At 43.4% G+C, this 18,416-nt stretch overlaps 1 protein-coding gene across 1 annotated transcript in view; it reads left to right on the forward strand.

Annotated features, from left to right (window-relative positions):
• The first annotated feature begins 1,827 nt into the window (after positions 1-1,827).
• Positions 1,828-18,416, forward strand: part of LAMB3 (laminin subunit beta 3) — a 66,022-nt gene continuing 49,433 nt past the window's right edge. Inside the window, exons 1-3 of the mRNA XM_069944961.1 lie at positions 1,828-2,023; positions 2,859-2,907; positions 4,173-4,327. Of these exons, the coding sequence (XP_069801062.1) occupies positions 2,883-2,907; positions 4,173-4,327 (180 nt within the window). The 5' untranslated portion in view covers positions 1,828-2,023; positions 2,859-2,882. The remainder of the gene's footprint in view (positions 2,024-2,858; positions 2,908-4,172; positions 4,328-18,416) is intronic.

The raw sequence follows: 18,416 nt of genomic DNA on the forward strand, positions 1-18,416 counted from the left end.
TAGAACCCTATGGGTACAGAAATGTATCCAGATTTCCTAATAAGAAATCCGGATAAATTTACGAGACATGTGAAATGGCCTCAGCCAGTCACTGGCCACAGCAGTGACCCCTCTCATCCACTGATTGGCTGAGCAGGCACTTCCTGTGTGTCAAGATGGGACCAGGTAACAGATCGCAGATAGGTGAGCATTTAAACAGCACTAGTATGAATTAACCAGGGGAGTCGTCCGCTTTTTTGGCCAGTCATGGGTGAACATGGTAACTTCAGTGTCTTTGCTCATAAGCAGATTTAGCTTTAGCTTTGGCTGTCCAGGCATGATGGGAATTGTAGTTTTGTAAGAGCTGGAGGGCCTGAGTTTGACACATGTGGCTTAGGTGAATAAATGTCCATTGGGTAACCTGAATATATTAAGAAATCCTAGGAAAGCAGATAAACAGGTTAAACATTTACATTCAAAACTGTACCTGCCAATCCTGCCCTGACATTACTTGGCATCGATTTCATATAAGCAAGAAAAAGTCATTGTTCTTATTTAGTTCTGTATTACTCAGCCTGATCACCAAGTCAAACGAGCGTCGATCTGCACAGCTCGACTATCTTGCAGTAAGGGCTGTATATATATATATATATATATATATATATATATATATATATATATATATATGCTTATACTTACCTGTCCACACTTCCTGATGCTTCTGCCCGCTGTCTTCCTGGCTTCTGCCCGCTGTCTTCCTGGCTTCTGCCCACTCCTGATGCAGTAAAAGCTGCAGAGTCAGTCTCTAAAGTGACAGGCCGCTCATCCAATCACTGGCCACTATGCTGTCCTGTCTCGGCCAGTGACTGGGTGAGCGGCCTGTCTTTGGGGAGCCTGGACAGGTAAGGTGTAAACTTTATTATTTTCTCTACAGATTCATCAGCCACGCATCATTATTCCACGTAGCAATATGCAGATGGTGGCCGATGATTTTTAGGCAGGACCAAGAGATTACAATCAGCAGGTGATCGTTGTCATCGGTTGATCGTTGTCCTTATTACACCGAGCGATAATCCGAATCAGCCTGACATGGCGGATTATCATTCCCAGTAATAGAACCCTTAGGGTATGTCCCCACTATGGAACACATGCTGGTGGACTCCACTTGTAGGTCCGCTTGTCCCATAGACTTAATGGTATTCTGAAGCTCAATCCGCCGCCGACATGTCAGTTCTTTGGTCGGTTTGAGTTTCAGAATATCAGTGAAGTTTGGGCACGTGTTCCGTAGTGGGAACATACCCTAAGACTGCATCATCCTTAAGCAAAGTTCACAGTTGACTCTTAGGAATGTGGCATTCTGGGTAGATATATAGGCTGTATACATACGGGAAAATGACACAGGGATATCATTACCAACCCGATGGGCAGCATCCATGGGCATTTTTGAGAAATCATTTTTTCTTTTCTTTTTTTTTTTTTAACTCTTGAGTCCAATTTGAGGCAATTAAAAGCAAGTAAAATCACAAGTCAGGTCTTCTTATCGTTGGATTTATGCAGTAAAACTTTTGCCAGGATGGGAACTTCACACCAGTCGGTTATTTTAGCAGTCTTGTATGATCAGTATATGTTTAACAGGGAACTTTTCAGCTCTTCTCCTAAAATTTACAGTTAACTCCTAAGTGTTACAGTTTGGTTCCCACCTGGGGGTGAGGGATAAACTCGCAATGATTAATGGTGAGAGTGCCAGTGCCAAGACCTGCAGGCTACCTGGAGGGTGAGTGCTGTCCCAGGGCTGTTGTGTGAGGAGCTGGGAGCAGGCATGCTGTGTCTGGGATGTGGTATGTGATGAGTAACCATGTTTGGGTGTGTGCGTCTGATGAGCGGACTGACACACTCCCTTATCACATAGACTGACGACGGGACTTCCAGGTGAGCCCTGGTTTAAAAAGCCATCAGCTCAAGGAGGAACAATTGCAGTTGGGATTTGAGGGGGAGGAAGAAACAGGCTCGGAGAAGAGGATATCAGAGAAAAGTGAAAGTCCAGGTGAGTCTCTGCATAGGTGTCCTATTCATGCTAATAACCAATGGGACAGTACATTGCTTGAAGGGGAATAGGCATCTATTAGGAGGTCTCGGTTGTCTCTGTATCTGTAGGGTTAAAAATAAATTGTCCAATGTTCCATTGTATCCCTGTTCTACATATAGTGGCCTGAAAGGACAAAGAAATCCTATAGTGTAGTAAGTGTGCGAATATCCCCAACAGCTCCGTATAACTCAGAGTCTGGTATGCTTTATGCTTTATAGTGGGTCAAAAACTGGTTTAGGTGAAGCCAATGACCAACCATTGACCCAAAGAAACCTAAGACGACCATCGACTTATGGTGGAAAGAAAATCTAAAGTGGATAGAGCTGCCAATAAATTCTGAAGCTACCTCTAGGACCCAGATCTATTTCATAGACTCTATTATAACCCCCACACATGGACAGAGGGAGGGGGTACACTGGCATCCGTCCTCTGGACACTAATGGCCAGGACTCAGGTCAGTTTATGGTATTTAGGGTGTACAGTCAATGATGAGTATACCGGCTTTCTCCTATATACAAGCAGAATATCGACTACATTACACGTAGCTAATAGTGTCCGAGCTCTGGATACGGGTGAAGGTGTTCATGGCCGGAGAGGAGACAATAATTTACTCTGGAGACTTGTGAAATAATTGTAGTCAGAACGCCCATGCATCCCTGTAATATAGCGTGAAGAATGTTCCCACAGATATAGGATTTCTATAGAACCCATTCAGAAGTAGCCTATCCCTCCATTACACTATTCTGATGGAACTGATGGATCCGGCATTAACCTATGACTTTGGATCTCACAGGTATCGGACGCTCCGGAGCCGAGGATGTGGGCAGGCATCGTACTTCTAGGTAAGGCGTTACATTGTGTCCCTTCAGGCGGCATTTTTTCCCCTCTAATTATATGTATTGTGCTTTTTATAGAAAATATTTTGTGCCTGTCTGCAATGGTAAATGTTACCTCAGTTCTTATGTATGCGTTTATTGTTTCATTGTTTAACTGAACTATATGTTCAGTAAGCCAGAAAAAAAATTAAAGGGGTTGTCCGGCGAAAATCTTTTTCTTTTTAAATCAACTGGTTTCAGAAAGTTATATAGATTTGTAATTTACTTCTATTTAAAATTCTCCAGTCTTACAGTACTTATCAGCAGCTGTATGTCCTGCAGGAAGTGGTGTATTCTCTCCAGTCTGACACAGTGCTCTCTGCTGCCACCTCTGTCCATGTCAGAAACTGTCCAGAGCAGGAGAGGTTTTCTATGGGGATTTGCTGCTGCTCTGGACAGTTCCTGACATGGACAGAGGTGGCAGCAGAGAGCACTGTGTCATACTGGAGAGAATACACCACTTCCTGCAACACACACAGCAGCTAAGTACTGGAAGACTGGAGATTTTTCAATAGAAGTAAATCACAAATCTATATAACTTTCTGAAACCATTTGATTTGAAAGCAAAAGATTTTCGCTGGAGTACCCCTTTAAGATATCTCATGACTAGAAGAGAATTTCGCTGCGAAGATTCCACTGTTCTTGATGTTCCTGGGCCATAGTTCATTAATTTAAATACAGTGGTACCTTGGTTTAAGAGTAACTTGAATTAAGAGCGTTTTGCAAGAAGAGCCCAAAGTTTTTCTAAATTGTGACTTGGTGTAAGAGCATTGCTTTGGTGTAAGAGCTCCCTGTACTGGGTGGGAGGGGAGTGGGGGAGGGGCATAGTCTGCATAGCGGGGTCTACAGCCCTGTACTCTGACCTAGGAAGTCGCCCTCACCTTCCAGATCATAGCAGATCCACTTCAGGCTGTGGTTTACATCAGGGGATGTGTTTCCCATCCTCAGCTATACACACTTCTGCTATAATGTGCCTGCACTTACACTCAGCTATGCACACTGCTGCTATAATGTGCCTGCACTCACATTCAGCTATACACACTGCTGCAATAATTATTATTTTTGGGGTGTGGAACCAATTGTCAGCATATCAGTGATTTCTTATGGGAAAATTTGCTTTGGCATAAGAATGGATTTGGATTACAAGCACAGCCCCGGAATGAATTATGCTCTTAATCCAAGGCACCACTGTATATGTTTGCTTTGCATTTATTTTTTTTAATCTTATATAGGTTTTGTGTCTATTGTGAATACCCAACAAGACTGTTCACGTGGAGGATGTTACCCTGCTGGGGGCGACCTTCTTATTGGGAGAACGGATCATCTTAGAGCTTCTTCTACTTGTGGAATGGAAAGACCAGAAACTTACTGCTCTCCCTATGGAAAGGTTGGTACACACGTCTGCATGGTGCAGCTTCTACTGTTCACTGTTTTGGATTCTATTAGTGTATGTCTGTGTGTGTGTGTGTGTGTGTGTGTGTGCGTGTGTAACTGCACAAATTAAGGTTTAAAGTGTTACTATCATTTAAAAACAAACCTTTGACGACATGAATAAGATCATTAGTGCAAAGAAGGACTCAGACATGTTTCCTCTCCCTGCCATAGTCTTGCTGTAGGAGATACAGAATTCTTCTCCGGTAGCCAGGCTTGATATTCCGGATAGGCGCTAAGCTCAGGTAACAGGTCAGGCAGAGATCTTTTACTGAATAACGTGGAAAATAAAATACTGTCATATTAAAGTACTGATTCTTTAAAGGGAAATAGCAGAGCAGAGGAATCTAACCTATTGATCTGCTGCGTTAGTGCACGCCCCGTTTCTTTCCTTCATCCTTGTCGCCATTTCCATGCTATTGGCAGTTTAATCCATATGCTAATTAGGTGTTTTGGTGCGCTGGGGGCGGGACTAACTACCAGAGTGCACCGATCCACCTCCGTCCAGCCCATCCCTCTTATGAATATCAGAAAAGCAGTCCAGGCAGGGGTGGATTCGTGCGCTGGATGATGTAGCCCCGCCCCCAGTGCACCAAAACACCTAATTAGCATATGAATGAAACTCCTAGTATCACAGAAACTGTGTTGAGGATAAAGGTAAGAAATTCCCCTGATCTTCAGCGCCCTATACAGGGCCGGCGTCAGCACAGGGCTTACCTGGGCAAGTGCCAGGGCCCACAGTGCCTCTAGGGGCCCAGAGAGGGAAAGGCGTCTGGTGCTGTAATGTTCAGCTTGCTCAATGTAGTGTAGGTTGAGCGGGCTGAACATCAGAAGACACAGGAGACGGAGCAGAACCTGCACAGAGGGAGAAAAGAGTGAAGGACCAGATCACATGACTGGAAGGTCCTCAACCTTAGTGTGGAGAGCAGCCTGACAGAGAGGAAGAGAGAGACGACTGAGCTGTAAGTGCTGTGTGTCAGTGTTTAAGTGTGTCAGTGTCAGTCAGTTTGTCTCAGTCAGTCAGTGTCTGTCAGTGAGTCAGTTAGTTAGTGTGTCAGTCAATCAATGTCTGTGTCAACAAAATGTGTTTATGTTAGTAGTGTCTCAAGTGATTGTGCATAGTGGATAGATGAGGGGCCCGCTAAGGGTACTATTACACCAAGCAATTTTTCGACGACTAACGATTAACAATAAACGATCTTAAACGACCGCTAAGGCAAACAACCCGAAATCGTTCACCCAATTACATGGAACGATGTTTGTTATTTATGATCGTTCTTGCGGTCGTTTAGTTGTCGGTATTGTGTACATTTCAGCTGCGAATTCTTATTCCACCGAACAATGTGCGAACGATCAAACAATAAAAATAGGTCCGGATCCTATTAAACGATCAATGATTTCTCGTTGGTCGTTTAATCGTTGCCTGCTATTACATGAAACGATTATCATTCAAATCCGAACGATTTAACGATTTTTCGAACGATAATCACTCCGTGTAATACCAGCCTAAAGATCTGTTGCTCGAGGACTCACAAAAACCTGGAGCCAGCCCTGACCCCATACACCAAGGGGGGCAGATTCCTCTAACTTACTGATAGTTTCCCTTTAAACTAAGAATAGATCGCTGTTTTAATGCTAAAATATGAAATTCTTTATTTTTTTACTTTCTCGGCCTGACCTGTTACCTAAGTTTAGTGACCTATCGTGAATATCAGTCATCTCAGGCCTATAACTGTGGTATTAGATATCACTTGGCACTTAAGGCTTCTGTGTGAGGCGGCCATCCTGGAATCTTACTATTGTCAGCATGTCTATTTTTAATATCTAACCTTTATTACACTTACATAACGTCCACTGGATGAAGCTTTATTATGGGTTGGATGACTGGGCGGTGGATTTCCAGGTCTAACTCTCAGCAGTCCTCGTGGGGGGGGGGGGGGGGTAGCTTAGAGGACGCTGCCCCTTGCACACAGTCACATAGGAGAAATGGCAGACTAATTTTGTGAAACGTGTCTGCTCTTTCTGACCCTTGGAGGGGAACTGAGAGTTACATTGTTCTCTTATTCATTTGCCACCATTGCCTTGTGCTTCAGTTGGCAGATGACTTTCCTTTCCATAAACCAGACTTGAGGACATGTGCTTGTTGCTTTTCTCCTTATAACCTGAAATGACAGAAGTTTACTGAACAGTACATTATTTTTATTATAATTGCCATCATTCTATAGTGGGTAATTCTAAATTATGCAATGATCTGTAAGGGGTACTCCGTAAAAAAAAAAAAAAAATGAAATCAACTGGTGTCAGAAAGTTATACAGATTTGTAATTTACTTCCATTTTAAATTTCTTAAAGAGGTACTCCAGCAAAAAAGTCTCTTTTAGATTAACTGGTCTCAGAAAGTTATTTGTGATTTACTTCAATTTTAAAATCTCCACTCTTCCAGTACTTATCAGCTGTTATATGTCCTGCAGGAAGTGGTGTATTCTTTCCAGGCTAACACAGTGCTCTCTGCTGCCACCTCTGTCCATGTCAGGAACTGTCCAGAGCAGGACAAATCCCCATTGAAAATCTCTCCTGCTCTGGACAGTTCCTGACATGGACAGAGGTGGCAGCAGAGAGCACTGTGTCAGACTGGAAAGAATACACCTCTTCCTGCAGGGCATACAGCAGCTGATAAGTACTGGAAATTACAACTTTCTGACACCAGTTGATTTGAAAGAGTACCCCTTTAAAGCTAGTGGCATCTAGTCCCTGTTAGCATTATAGGTCTATAAATGGAAAATAAATCATTGGCCGTGTCCCTTGGCTGTGGGAGTGCAGTTTAATTTTGTAAGCGAGACAGAGGTCAGTGCTTGCCACACACACCACAGCCCTTGTGTGTACTGTCTGGATTCTCGGCCAAAATGAATGCTATTGAAATGCTATTTTGCAAGCTAAAGCAAATGCAGACGATGGCCGTGTTCCAAGTTATATTACCTCTACTCAGCTTCACTTACAGTACGGTTAATATTGGACACATATAAGATTTGCAGTTGGTCAAACCGTTTGCAAGTAAATGTGGTTTGTAATGTTAAAAATTATTTTCACTTTTTTATTTTATTTTATTTCATTTCATTTTTTTTATTCTTCTTATCACTTATATTTAGGCTGTGTGCCCACAATGTCCTTTTTTGGCCGTTTCACATCAGTTTTTGGCACCAGGCATTGTGGGAACAGTCTTAGGTTATGTTCACACAACGTCTTTTTTAGGCAACATTTACTGCCACATAATAAAATAATGGTACTTTTTCAAAAACAATGGCCGTTATTTCACCTAAAAAGAACTTGTGGGAACATAGCCCCAATGTGTTTCAGGCTATGTTCTCATTTTAAAAAACGCAGCAGGGCAAGACAGCCATTTTGTTATATAGGTGTCTGCTAGTAATGATCATGATCTTTATTAGTGGTTGTCTATATTACAAGATGGCTGCCTTCTCCCGCTATGTTCCCAAAATGTGAACCGGCCCTTAAAGTGAAATATATGATGCATTCTAGCTTTGATTTGCCAAAAATTCTGCAATATAGAGACTTGGGCCTTTTTAAATGTCCTATAAAACATTGTAATTGATGTAATTTGCAGTAAGGGATAAACTATAAGGGTAGCTTCACACGTACCGGACCTGCGAGTTTGCAGCGAAATCCGCTGCGGATCCTGTAGTGTGAAGCTGAATGGGTCCCATACACACAGCGGATCCGCTGCGTGTATGGGACCCGGCCCCTTTAACCCCCCTGCCGCCGGCCGCCTGCCCCCAGCCCTGGCCCCTTTAACCCCCGGCCCGCAGCCCCGAGTATACATGGGGAGTGAGGGGAGTCGGGAGCGCCACGGACTCGCAGCGTGAAATCCGCTGAGGATCCGGTACGTGTGAAGCTACGTATGTGTGAAGCTAGTGGCTATGTTCCCACTAAAGGTAACATGGCAGGAAAAGGCAGCCAGCTCCTAATATAGACACCGCTAAAAATGATGATGTTCATTGTTTGTGGCCGTCAATGTTACAAGATGGCTGCCTATTCCTGCTATGTTCCCGTAGTGGAAGTAGTAGGACCCTCTGCTCACTACGTATACCCAGTATGTTATAGGTAAATGCAGGCATTGATGTATCCTGGGGCATACTGGTAATGGACCCATTCAATTTAATGTTCTGACCCTAGTCTACTGGTGAGTGCATGCGTGCCATTACCCGAAAATGTTTATATATGTAGCTGCTCAGGTCTGTGGCTAGGCGACTTGGTTCAGGACATGAAGGTGAACGTCCACTTCCAGTATGCTGGGGTGTATGTCCCTGGATGCTGACATGTACAGGGTGGTCCAAAAGTAGGGGGACAGTATGTATAATAGGGTTATGAATGGGGAGATTTATCAGACATGGTGTAAAGTGAAACTGGCTCAGCTGCCCCTAGCAACCAATCAGATTCCACCTTTCATTTTCCAAAGAGTCTGTGAGGAATGAAAGGTGGAATCTGATTGGTTGCTAGGGGAGACTGAGCCAGTTTCACTTTACACCATGTTTGATAAATCTCCCCCCTCATAACCCTATTACACATACTGTCCCCCTACTTTCGGACCACCCTGTATATACTGGATAGCCCTCACTGCACGATAATCAAACCATATAATAGGCTCTGTAAGCCATACTATAAATAAACATAATTTACTTATATGTACCAATGCAGTCATGTAAATTCTCAGTTTCTTCTTAGTACTTGTAAGTAGAACTAAAATTGTTTCCGTGATTTAACAGGAAATACAGTTTGCATAGTAAATTATTCTCAGAATTAGAGAATTATTTATGTTCCTGGTTGGATGGTGGTTTTTATTACATAGTTGGGATGTCTGAAAATAGACGTAAGTCTGACCAGGGTCGTATAGATGGCGTGTCCTGTTTCTTTGGCGTACACAGTAAATATCATGAATCCGGTTTGGCATAAGGAATAAAAGACAAGGTGACCGTGGAATAGGCTCCAAGGCAGCTAGATTGTCAAATTGCCAAAATAACATCAGAAAGCCAAAGCCAGGTCTTCAAATGCTTTTCCAGCTATTCCAAACTTAGCAACTGATACATTGGAATACGCTTAGTCAGCTGTCTGGTTCTGGGCCATGATATAGACTTCTATACAGGTGATATAGACTACACAGGTTATATAGACTATACAGGTGATATAGACCATACAGGTTATATAGACTATACAGGTGATATAGACTTCTATACATGTGAAATACAGTAGACTACACAGGTGATATAGACTATACAGGTAATATAGACTTCTACGCATGTGATACAGACTTCTATACTGTTGATATAGACTTCTACACGTGATATAGACTACACAGGTGATATAGACTTCTATACTGGTGATATAGACTTCTACACGTGATATAGACTACACAGGTGATATAGACTTCTATACAAGTGATATAGACTTCTATACAGGTGATATAGACTTCTATACAGGTGATATAGACTTCTATACAGGTGATATAGACTTCTATACACGTTATATAGACTACACAGGTGCTATAGACTTCTATACAGGTGATATAGACTATACAGGTGATATAGACTTCTACACATGTGATATAGACTACAAAGGTTTTATAGACTTCTACACAAGTGATATAGACTACACAGGTGATATAGATTTCTACACACGTGATATAGGCTTCTATACAGGTGATATAGACTATACATGTGATATAGACTTCTTTACAGGTGATATAGACTTCTATACATGTGATATAGACTTTTTTACAGGTTATATAGACTGCACAGTTGATATAGACTACACAGGTGATATTGACTATAAAGGTGACATAGACTACACAGGTTATATAGACTATACAGGTGATACAGACTTCTATACAGGTGATATTGTCTATACTGGTGATATAGACTTCTATACAGGTTATATAGACTATACAAGTGATATAGACTATACAGGTGATATAGACTATGCAAGTGATATACACTATACAAGTGATATAGACTGTACAAGTGATATAGACTATACAGGTTACATAGACTATACAGGTTACATAGACTATACAAGTGATATAGACTGTACAAGTGATATAGACTATACAAGTGATGTAGGCTTCTATACAGGTGATCATTCCATAGGACACACAGCTGATCATTACATAGGACACACAGCTGATCATTACATAGGATACACAGCGGATCATTACATAGGATACACAGCTGATCATTACATAGGACACACAGCTGATCATTACATAGGACACACAGCTGATCATTACATAGGATACACAGCTGATCATTACATAGGATACACAGCGGATCATTACATAGGATACACAGCTGATCATTCCATAGGATACACAGCGGATCATTACATAGGATACACAGCTGATCATTACATAGGACACACAGCTGATCATTACATAGGACACACAGCTGATCATTACATAGGATACACAGCTGATCATTACATAGGATACACAGCGGATCATTACATAGGATACACAGCTGATCATTACATAGGACACACAGCTGATCATTACATAGGACACACAGCTGATCATTTCATAGGATACACAGCTGATCATTACATAGGATACACAGCTGATCATTACATAGGACACACAGCTGATCATTATGGTAAGTGCTGTTTGTGCATTATGTAACAAGCAGTTACTGCAGCCACAATGATATCAGTCAGACAGGTGAACCTCCAGTATAATTACCTGCATTGCTGTCTCTTCTAAACAACCTGCCTGTTTGGGGACTGACAGCCACTAAATGTTTTTGAATGTTTTTTTTTTCTTCTTCAGCTATGACAGTTTTTCCAGCTAGTTTGTGGTGTTTTTCCTCCGATAGATCTTCATAGGGTTAAAAAAGAATTTCAGAGGAAAAAGAAAAGTAGTTTTTTTTTGCGCAGGAAAATAACTATGCAAAAACTATGTGTGAAGGCAGCGTGCATCTTGATAGACGTGTATAGACTACTGTTATTTTTGACCAAAATAAAAATTCCAATTCTTTTACCATAGATCTTTATATATAGTTTAATAAAGAGGTAACATTTGTAAGTAACCTAAAAGGGTACTCTATAGAAATCCACTCCTGCTCTGGAAAAAATACACCACTTCCTGCAGAGCATACAGCAGCTGATAAGTACTGGGAGACTGGAGATTTTTAAATAGAAGTAAATTACAAATCTATATAACTTTCTGACACCGGTTGATCTGAAAAAAATAATAATTTGTCTCCCTTTGATAAATATTTTTCTTTCTGCCTTAGTGTCCTTCCCCATCACCTATATTACAGACAAGGTCTCATGGTTTGGCATGGCGCTGGCAGAACGGATAATTTCTCGTGCCCAGTACGGTTAAAATGTGCTAATCTCATCAACTTATTGTGAGGGTTTGCATGTCACATCCCCAGTCTGCAGCTTTATGTAACTCTATCCAGCGGCTGTAAGTACGTGCTTAGACTCCTGGCTCAGAGGGCGGTGGCCACCAGCCAGGTGCAGCTGACTCTGTTACGAAGAGAGTGTTGAAATGGTCAGATTGTACCAGCATGGTATTTGGCATCTTGCTATGCTATTATTACCGTTATATTTATTATAAAGCATAGCAGCAAGGGCAGGTGGTCGTGTTATATTAGTATATTAATGCTTTGTGGTATATTAGTATATTTGTGCTTTAACATCCTGGCAGAGTTCAAAAATAATAAGAGCCCCAAGTTAGTGGCAAATCCAAAATATAAGAATGGAAGCCTTGGCCTATACCATACTTCTTCCTTTCCTTCATAAGGCTGACGGGAGGTTTATGAAGTGTATGGGGGCCTTTCCAAGACTCCACTGCCAAATGAACTGAAAATTCTTACTGTGTAACCCCTTTGTTCTTTGATAGATGAGCCGCCACTGTGGCTTACCCCTCCCCATAGAGAATATTCACGTTTAATGCATTAAAAATTTTGCTAAACAGGATGGCTGCAATGGTGGTACAGTACTGTCAGTTGGCAGGAGCAAGGGATAATCGATAATGCCTTGAAGCCGTCCTATCACCTGCAAGCCCCACTGTGATGTCAGCACCTCCCCCTGGAGGCGGGCAGTCGGCAGTATGTGCAGAGGAGAGAAGGATCTCAGCAGTCATTTAGGGCAAGGCAGGGAGAGAAATTGAGAGAGATAGGGAGAGAGAAGAGGATAGGGGAGTCCATTGTGGTTGATTGTTTGTGGGTGGGGGAGTTGGTCAGTGTGCAATCAAACCTGTCTGTGGGAGTTGTAAAGCCAGTGTGCACTCAAAACAAGTCTGTGGATGCTGTTAAGCAAGTGTATATTCAAAACAAGTCTATGGATGCTGTTAAGCAAGTGTACATTCAAAACAAGTCTATGGATGCTGTTAAGCAAGTGTATATTCAAAACAAGTCTATGGATGCTGTTAAGCAAGTGTACATTCAAAACAAGTCTGTGAGTGCTGTTAAGCAAGTGTACATTCAAAACAAGTCTGTGAGTGCTGTTAAGCAAGCGTACATTCAAAACAAGTCTCTGTAGGGGCTGTTAAGCCAGTGTTCATTTAAAACACATCGATGGGTGCTGCTAAGCCAGTGTGATGTCAAACCAGTCTGTAGGTGCTGTGAAGCTAGTGTGCAGTCAAACCAGTCTGTAGGTGCTGTGAAGCCAATGTTCATTAAAAACAAGTCTGTGGGTGCTGTTAGGGCCACATAAGAAAACAGTACCATCTTGTATGTGAATCCTTTTCGGTTATGAGTCGGGTTTAGAGATGAGCGAACCTGGAGCATGCTCGAGTTGATCTGAACCCGAACTTTTGGCATTTGATTAGCGGTGGCTGTGAACTTGGATAAAGCCCTAAGGCTATGTGGAAATCATGGATATAGTCATTGGCTGTATCCATGTTTTCCAGACAACCTTACAGCTTTATCCAAGTTCAGCAGCCCCAGCTAATCAAATACCAAACGTTTGGGTTCGGATCGACTCGAACCCGAACCCGGTTCGCTCATCTCTAGTCGGGTTAGTTGCTTGGAGATAAAACCTGTGATGGGGCTGAGAACCTGTGGCTTCCTCCTCTCTGTCAGCCATAAGAAATTGAAATCTAGAGCTATATAGGAAGCTATATATATGTATATATTTAGCTATATATAGCTATATATATATGTGTTTTCTAGCTGTATGGGGTTTAGCATTGATTCCTTATGACTCATCCTGTGTTCTGAGCTGTTAGGTACAAAACGTGCCGACTCCAGCACTGCTGCAGGTTTGTACTATTATAGCCAGCGTCTGGGAGGATTTCATCACAGGTGACGCTCTTCTGTGCTGTAAATCTGCCCTGAAGCTACATCATCCATCCAACACACTGTGTACTAGAATTAGAAGTAGCTGACGTGATTCACATGAATGCCTATAGCTGTAGGTAACACACTGTGCCATCACCCATCCCATCACCCTAGACTGCTAAATAACTGTATATATGGGAAGGTTTATCTGCCTAGTAAGCAGCTGTTCCTTCCTTCAACGTCTTTGATATGGCACACTAAAGAGGTACTCCGGTGAAATTTTTGTCTTTTTTTTTCAAATCAACTGGTCTCCAGGGACTGTCCAAAGGGACTGTCCCATAGGTTTTTTATGGGGATTTGCTGCTGCTCTGGACAGTTCCTGACATGGACAGAGGTGGCAGCAGAGAGCAGTGTGTCAGACTGGAGAGAATACACCACTTCCTGCAGGACATACAGCAGCTGATAAGTAGTGGAAGACTGGAGGTTTTTTAAATAGAAGTAAATTACAAATCTATATAATGTTTTGAAACCAGTTGATTTTATAGAATTTTCCCCCCACTTGAGTTCCCCTTTAATGGTCAATGGTTAATGTAGTTAAAGGGAAACTAACAGCATGCTAGGAGACTCAGCACCCCATAACGCATGGGATGCTGAGAATAAAGGGCATTTTCTTACCTTCATCCTCAGCATTTTCAGTAAATCTTCAGTTTAATTAATATGTAAATTAAGGGGGGTAGCGGGACTGCCACCGTCAGTGCAACAATATGAGGAGAGGTCATTTCTAGAGATCAGCGAATCTCGAGCATGATCAGTAGAGATGAGCAAATCGCTTTGTTTGATCTGCACTGCGTTCATCAAGCCGCCGCCCTATCAGCGCTGCTTCATTCCCTGCTGCTCCACTCCGGGTGCCAGGAAAAAGCTGGATCCAATCCTGGGAAACTAGGAGAAGTTTCCCAGGATTGTATCCAGCTTTACCTGGCATCCTGGGAGGAGCAGCAGGGAGCGAAGCGCAGATCAAATGAAAAGCTTCACTTCGTTTAGATGAGCTATTCGCTGATCTCTACTGATCATGCTCGAGGTTCACTCATCTCTAATTGTGGTCATATAGCCTGGTTATGGACGACCGGTCACTTGCCAGATGGTGCTGTGTGACGCTACTACTGTGGTGGTTGGTCGAGATATAGCTCAGCCAGCTGGTAGATTGTTGTGACGCCAGTGAGGCACACAGGTATGGAGCCACACCTGCTTTTAGTTTAAGGGGGCTGGCTATAGCCTTTCCCCTGTGGTCGGTGACCTGCCGGGCTGTGAGGGGGTTCCTTGGGTGGTCCGGAGTGGAGCTGTGGCCCACCCGGACTATTGGTATTGCTACCCACAGAAAGAGGAGATGACCCAAGGATGGAGTAGTGACTGTGTAGGTGCCGGAACAATAATCACTGAGTCCTGTTACCATGAATAAAATCTTCTTTACTTTGAAAATACTTTGTACAGTAGAACTTTAGAAAAAGAAGTAGAAAACTTAAGAATACTTGAAAGTAGAAGTATACTTGTGCCCGTGTTTCGACCTTTGCTGTCTTGGTACCACCTGTTGTCGTACAGTGTCGGGTGGCCCATCCTATTAGGGTGACACAAGCACCAGACCTTGTTACCTGAATTGAGCAAGGTGGACAAATTACCTGGTTACACCTGTGCTTTAAGATAGAGTACGTAGGCTTGTAGCAACTTTGCTCTATCTGGATTAGTTCCTCTTGTTTCAGGATACTGTCCTGCCCTTTTAGAAGTATTCACCGCGTGGGTTGGGGTGTTCTCTGACTTGTGCTCTCCTGAGTGGCTTAGCACTGCATTCTAGGAATAGGTGTAGCTTTTGAAGAAAAAGTCTCTGTGTCTCCCGTCTTATACTACCACACACTAGACTAGACTACACTGGACTGACTAAGCGTATAGGTAATTAGGTGAAAAAGAGAAGAGGGCTCTCATTGGTGCGCAGATTATAACAAACAATGACCTCTTTTTCACTACAGCTGTGCAATATACAAGTGCATTTACAGATAATAGTGACATCTTGTGGTAAAACTTAGGTACTACTTCATTACCAGGTTTACTTGAAGTACAGACTATTGCAAGGGGTGTAACTACTAATAACACTCGTGGTGGGACAGCACATAATGATCAGGTAGGGATGAACCTGAGCATGCGGCATTTGATTACTGGTGGCCGAAGAAATTTGATGCCGCCCTAGGAAGTCTTGGAAAACATGGCTACAGCCTTTGGCCTATGGCTGTATCCATGTTTTCCAGGACACTCCAGGGCTGCATCCAACTTCTGCAGCCACCGGTAATCAAATGCTGCACACTTCTGAACCTAAACAGGCTCGAGAATAAATCTGAGACAAGTAGAATGAGAGGAGGTGACGGCCACCAATTACATGAGATTGTGCAAGAGTTTGGGGAGGTCCGAGTGGTCAGACTGATTAATCAATCACTGATCACTGATCCTCTAGATAGGTGATGCATTATGATAATGGGTGAACTGCTTTCATGTCTAAATAGGATTATAGGAGGTTGTGTATATTATCGCCCTTTTACACAGATCGATTATTGGCCGAAACCTAGTGATTATCTGCCCATGGAGATACATCTGTCAAACAACGAGCGACAACGAGTACAACGAGCGACAAATCAATCAATGGTAGTTCGTCAATTGTCGCGGATCTGTTTGTCTAAAGTCGTTTTTTGATCAGGATAATCTTTAAACGATCAAAATAACAAGATTTTTACACGATTTAGCTCTTCATCTAAATGTTGATCGCTTGAAAAGCTGAAACTTTACGCTTCACACAACATACTTTCGTTGTTTCGTTGTTTCACCCAATGTATTGTATGAATGCAATTTTTATTCAAAACAATGGCCATTGTTTTAAGTGCCAAATAACAGTCGTTGTTTATACGTTGTGTGAATATAGCCCTAGAATATTATCCTGGGGAATCGCAGCTGTGGGGGGAGGTGGGGCAGTACTATATACTTACTATATTACTATTTACAACCTATACTTGTCTAGACAAGCTGATATACCTTCCCGGAACACCATGTCCTGACAATGTCACCCCAATGCAATCATCCCTGCACCCCCAAAGACTGAAGTTTCTACAGGATATGGCAGGCAGCCTACAAGGTTATTTTCTACTACAAGGTGTTTACCCTTGGATATTGACCTTGAACGCTGACTATATAGTTGTCATGTATCACTGTGCCATGATCCTGCCCTTTGGAGATGCCAGCTGGGTCCAGGGATTCTTGATGAAGTCAGTGTCAGCTGTGTGACCCCCCCATGACCAGGGCCAGCGATAAGAAGGGAGGGTCATACCTGGGTAACGTGCCCATTTATAGATTATAGGATGGAGGGATTTATCATGACTTGCTGTAGGCTGGAAAGACACCAACAGAGATTTAGCGCTGGAACGAGCTAAGACGCCAGGAGATACCACCTGCATTCATTCTGGTGAGTTCTTTCACAGGGTTTTAGTTACCATCTGTCTTATGCACATCACCCATTACAAAGCATTACACGGTATGTCTCTCCCTGAACATAAGACAGTGTCTTATATTAATTTTTGCTTCCAAAGATGCGCTAGGTCTCATTTTCAGGGGATGTCTTATTTTTCTATGAAGAAGAATTTACATGTCACATGCACAGCAGGGATAGCGTACGGTATGTCGGCTTCCGGCCACTAGGGAGAGCTCACCACAGCACATTCATACAGCACTGCAGGGACAGCGTACAGTATGACGGCTTCCAGCCACCAGGGAGAGCTCACCACAGCACACTCATACAGCACAGCAGGGACAGCGTACAGTATGACGGCTTCCAGCCACCAGGGAGAGCTCACCACAGCACACTCATACAGCACAGCAGGGACAGCGTACAGTATGATGGCTTCCAGCCACCAGGGAGAGCTCACCACAGCACACTCATACAGCACAGCAGGGACAGCGTACAGTATGTCGGCTTCCGGCCACTAGGGAGAGCTCACCACAGCACATTCATACAGCACTGCAGGGACAGCGTACAGTATGACGGCTTCCAGCCACCAGGGAGAGCTCACCACAGCACACTCATACAGCACAGCAGGGACAGCGTACAGTATGTCGGCTTCCGGCCACTAGGGAGAGCTCACCACAGCACATTCATACAGCACTGCAGGGACAGCGTACAGTATGACGGCTTCCAGCCACCAGGGAAAACTCACCACAGCACACTCATACAGCACAGCAGGGACAGCGTACAGTATGACGTCTTCCAGCCACCAGGGAGAGCTCACCACAGCACACTCATACAGCACAGCAAGGACAGCGTACAGTATGACGGCTTCCGGCCACCAGGGAGAGCTCACCACAGCACACTCATACAGCACTGCAGGGACAGAGTACAGTATGACGGCTTCCAGCCACCAGGGGGAGCTCACCACAGCACACTCATACAGCACAGCAGGAATAGCGTACAGTATGACGGCTTCTGGCCACCAGGGAGAGCTCACCACAGCACACTCATACAGCACTACAGCACAGCAGGGACAGGGCGTGCGCTATGGTGGCTTCCAATCACCAGGGGGAGTTCACCACAGCACACTCAAACAGCACAGCAGGGACAGAGCATATGATATGGCGGCTTCCAGCCACCAGGGGGAGCTCACCACAGAGAACTTGTATAGCACAGCAGGGACAGCGTATGGTATGGTGGCCTCCAGACACTAGGGGAGCT

This window comes from Dendropsophus ebraccatus, chromosome 11, assembly GCF_027789765.1.
Source record: "Dendropsophus ebraccatus isolate aDenEbr1 chromosome 11, aDenEbr1.pat, whole genome shotgun sequence".
In the NCBI taxonomy this organism is placed as follows: Eukaryota; Metazoa; Chordata; class Amphibia; order Anura; family Hylidae; genus Dendropsophus; species Dendropsophus ebraccatus.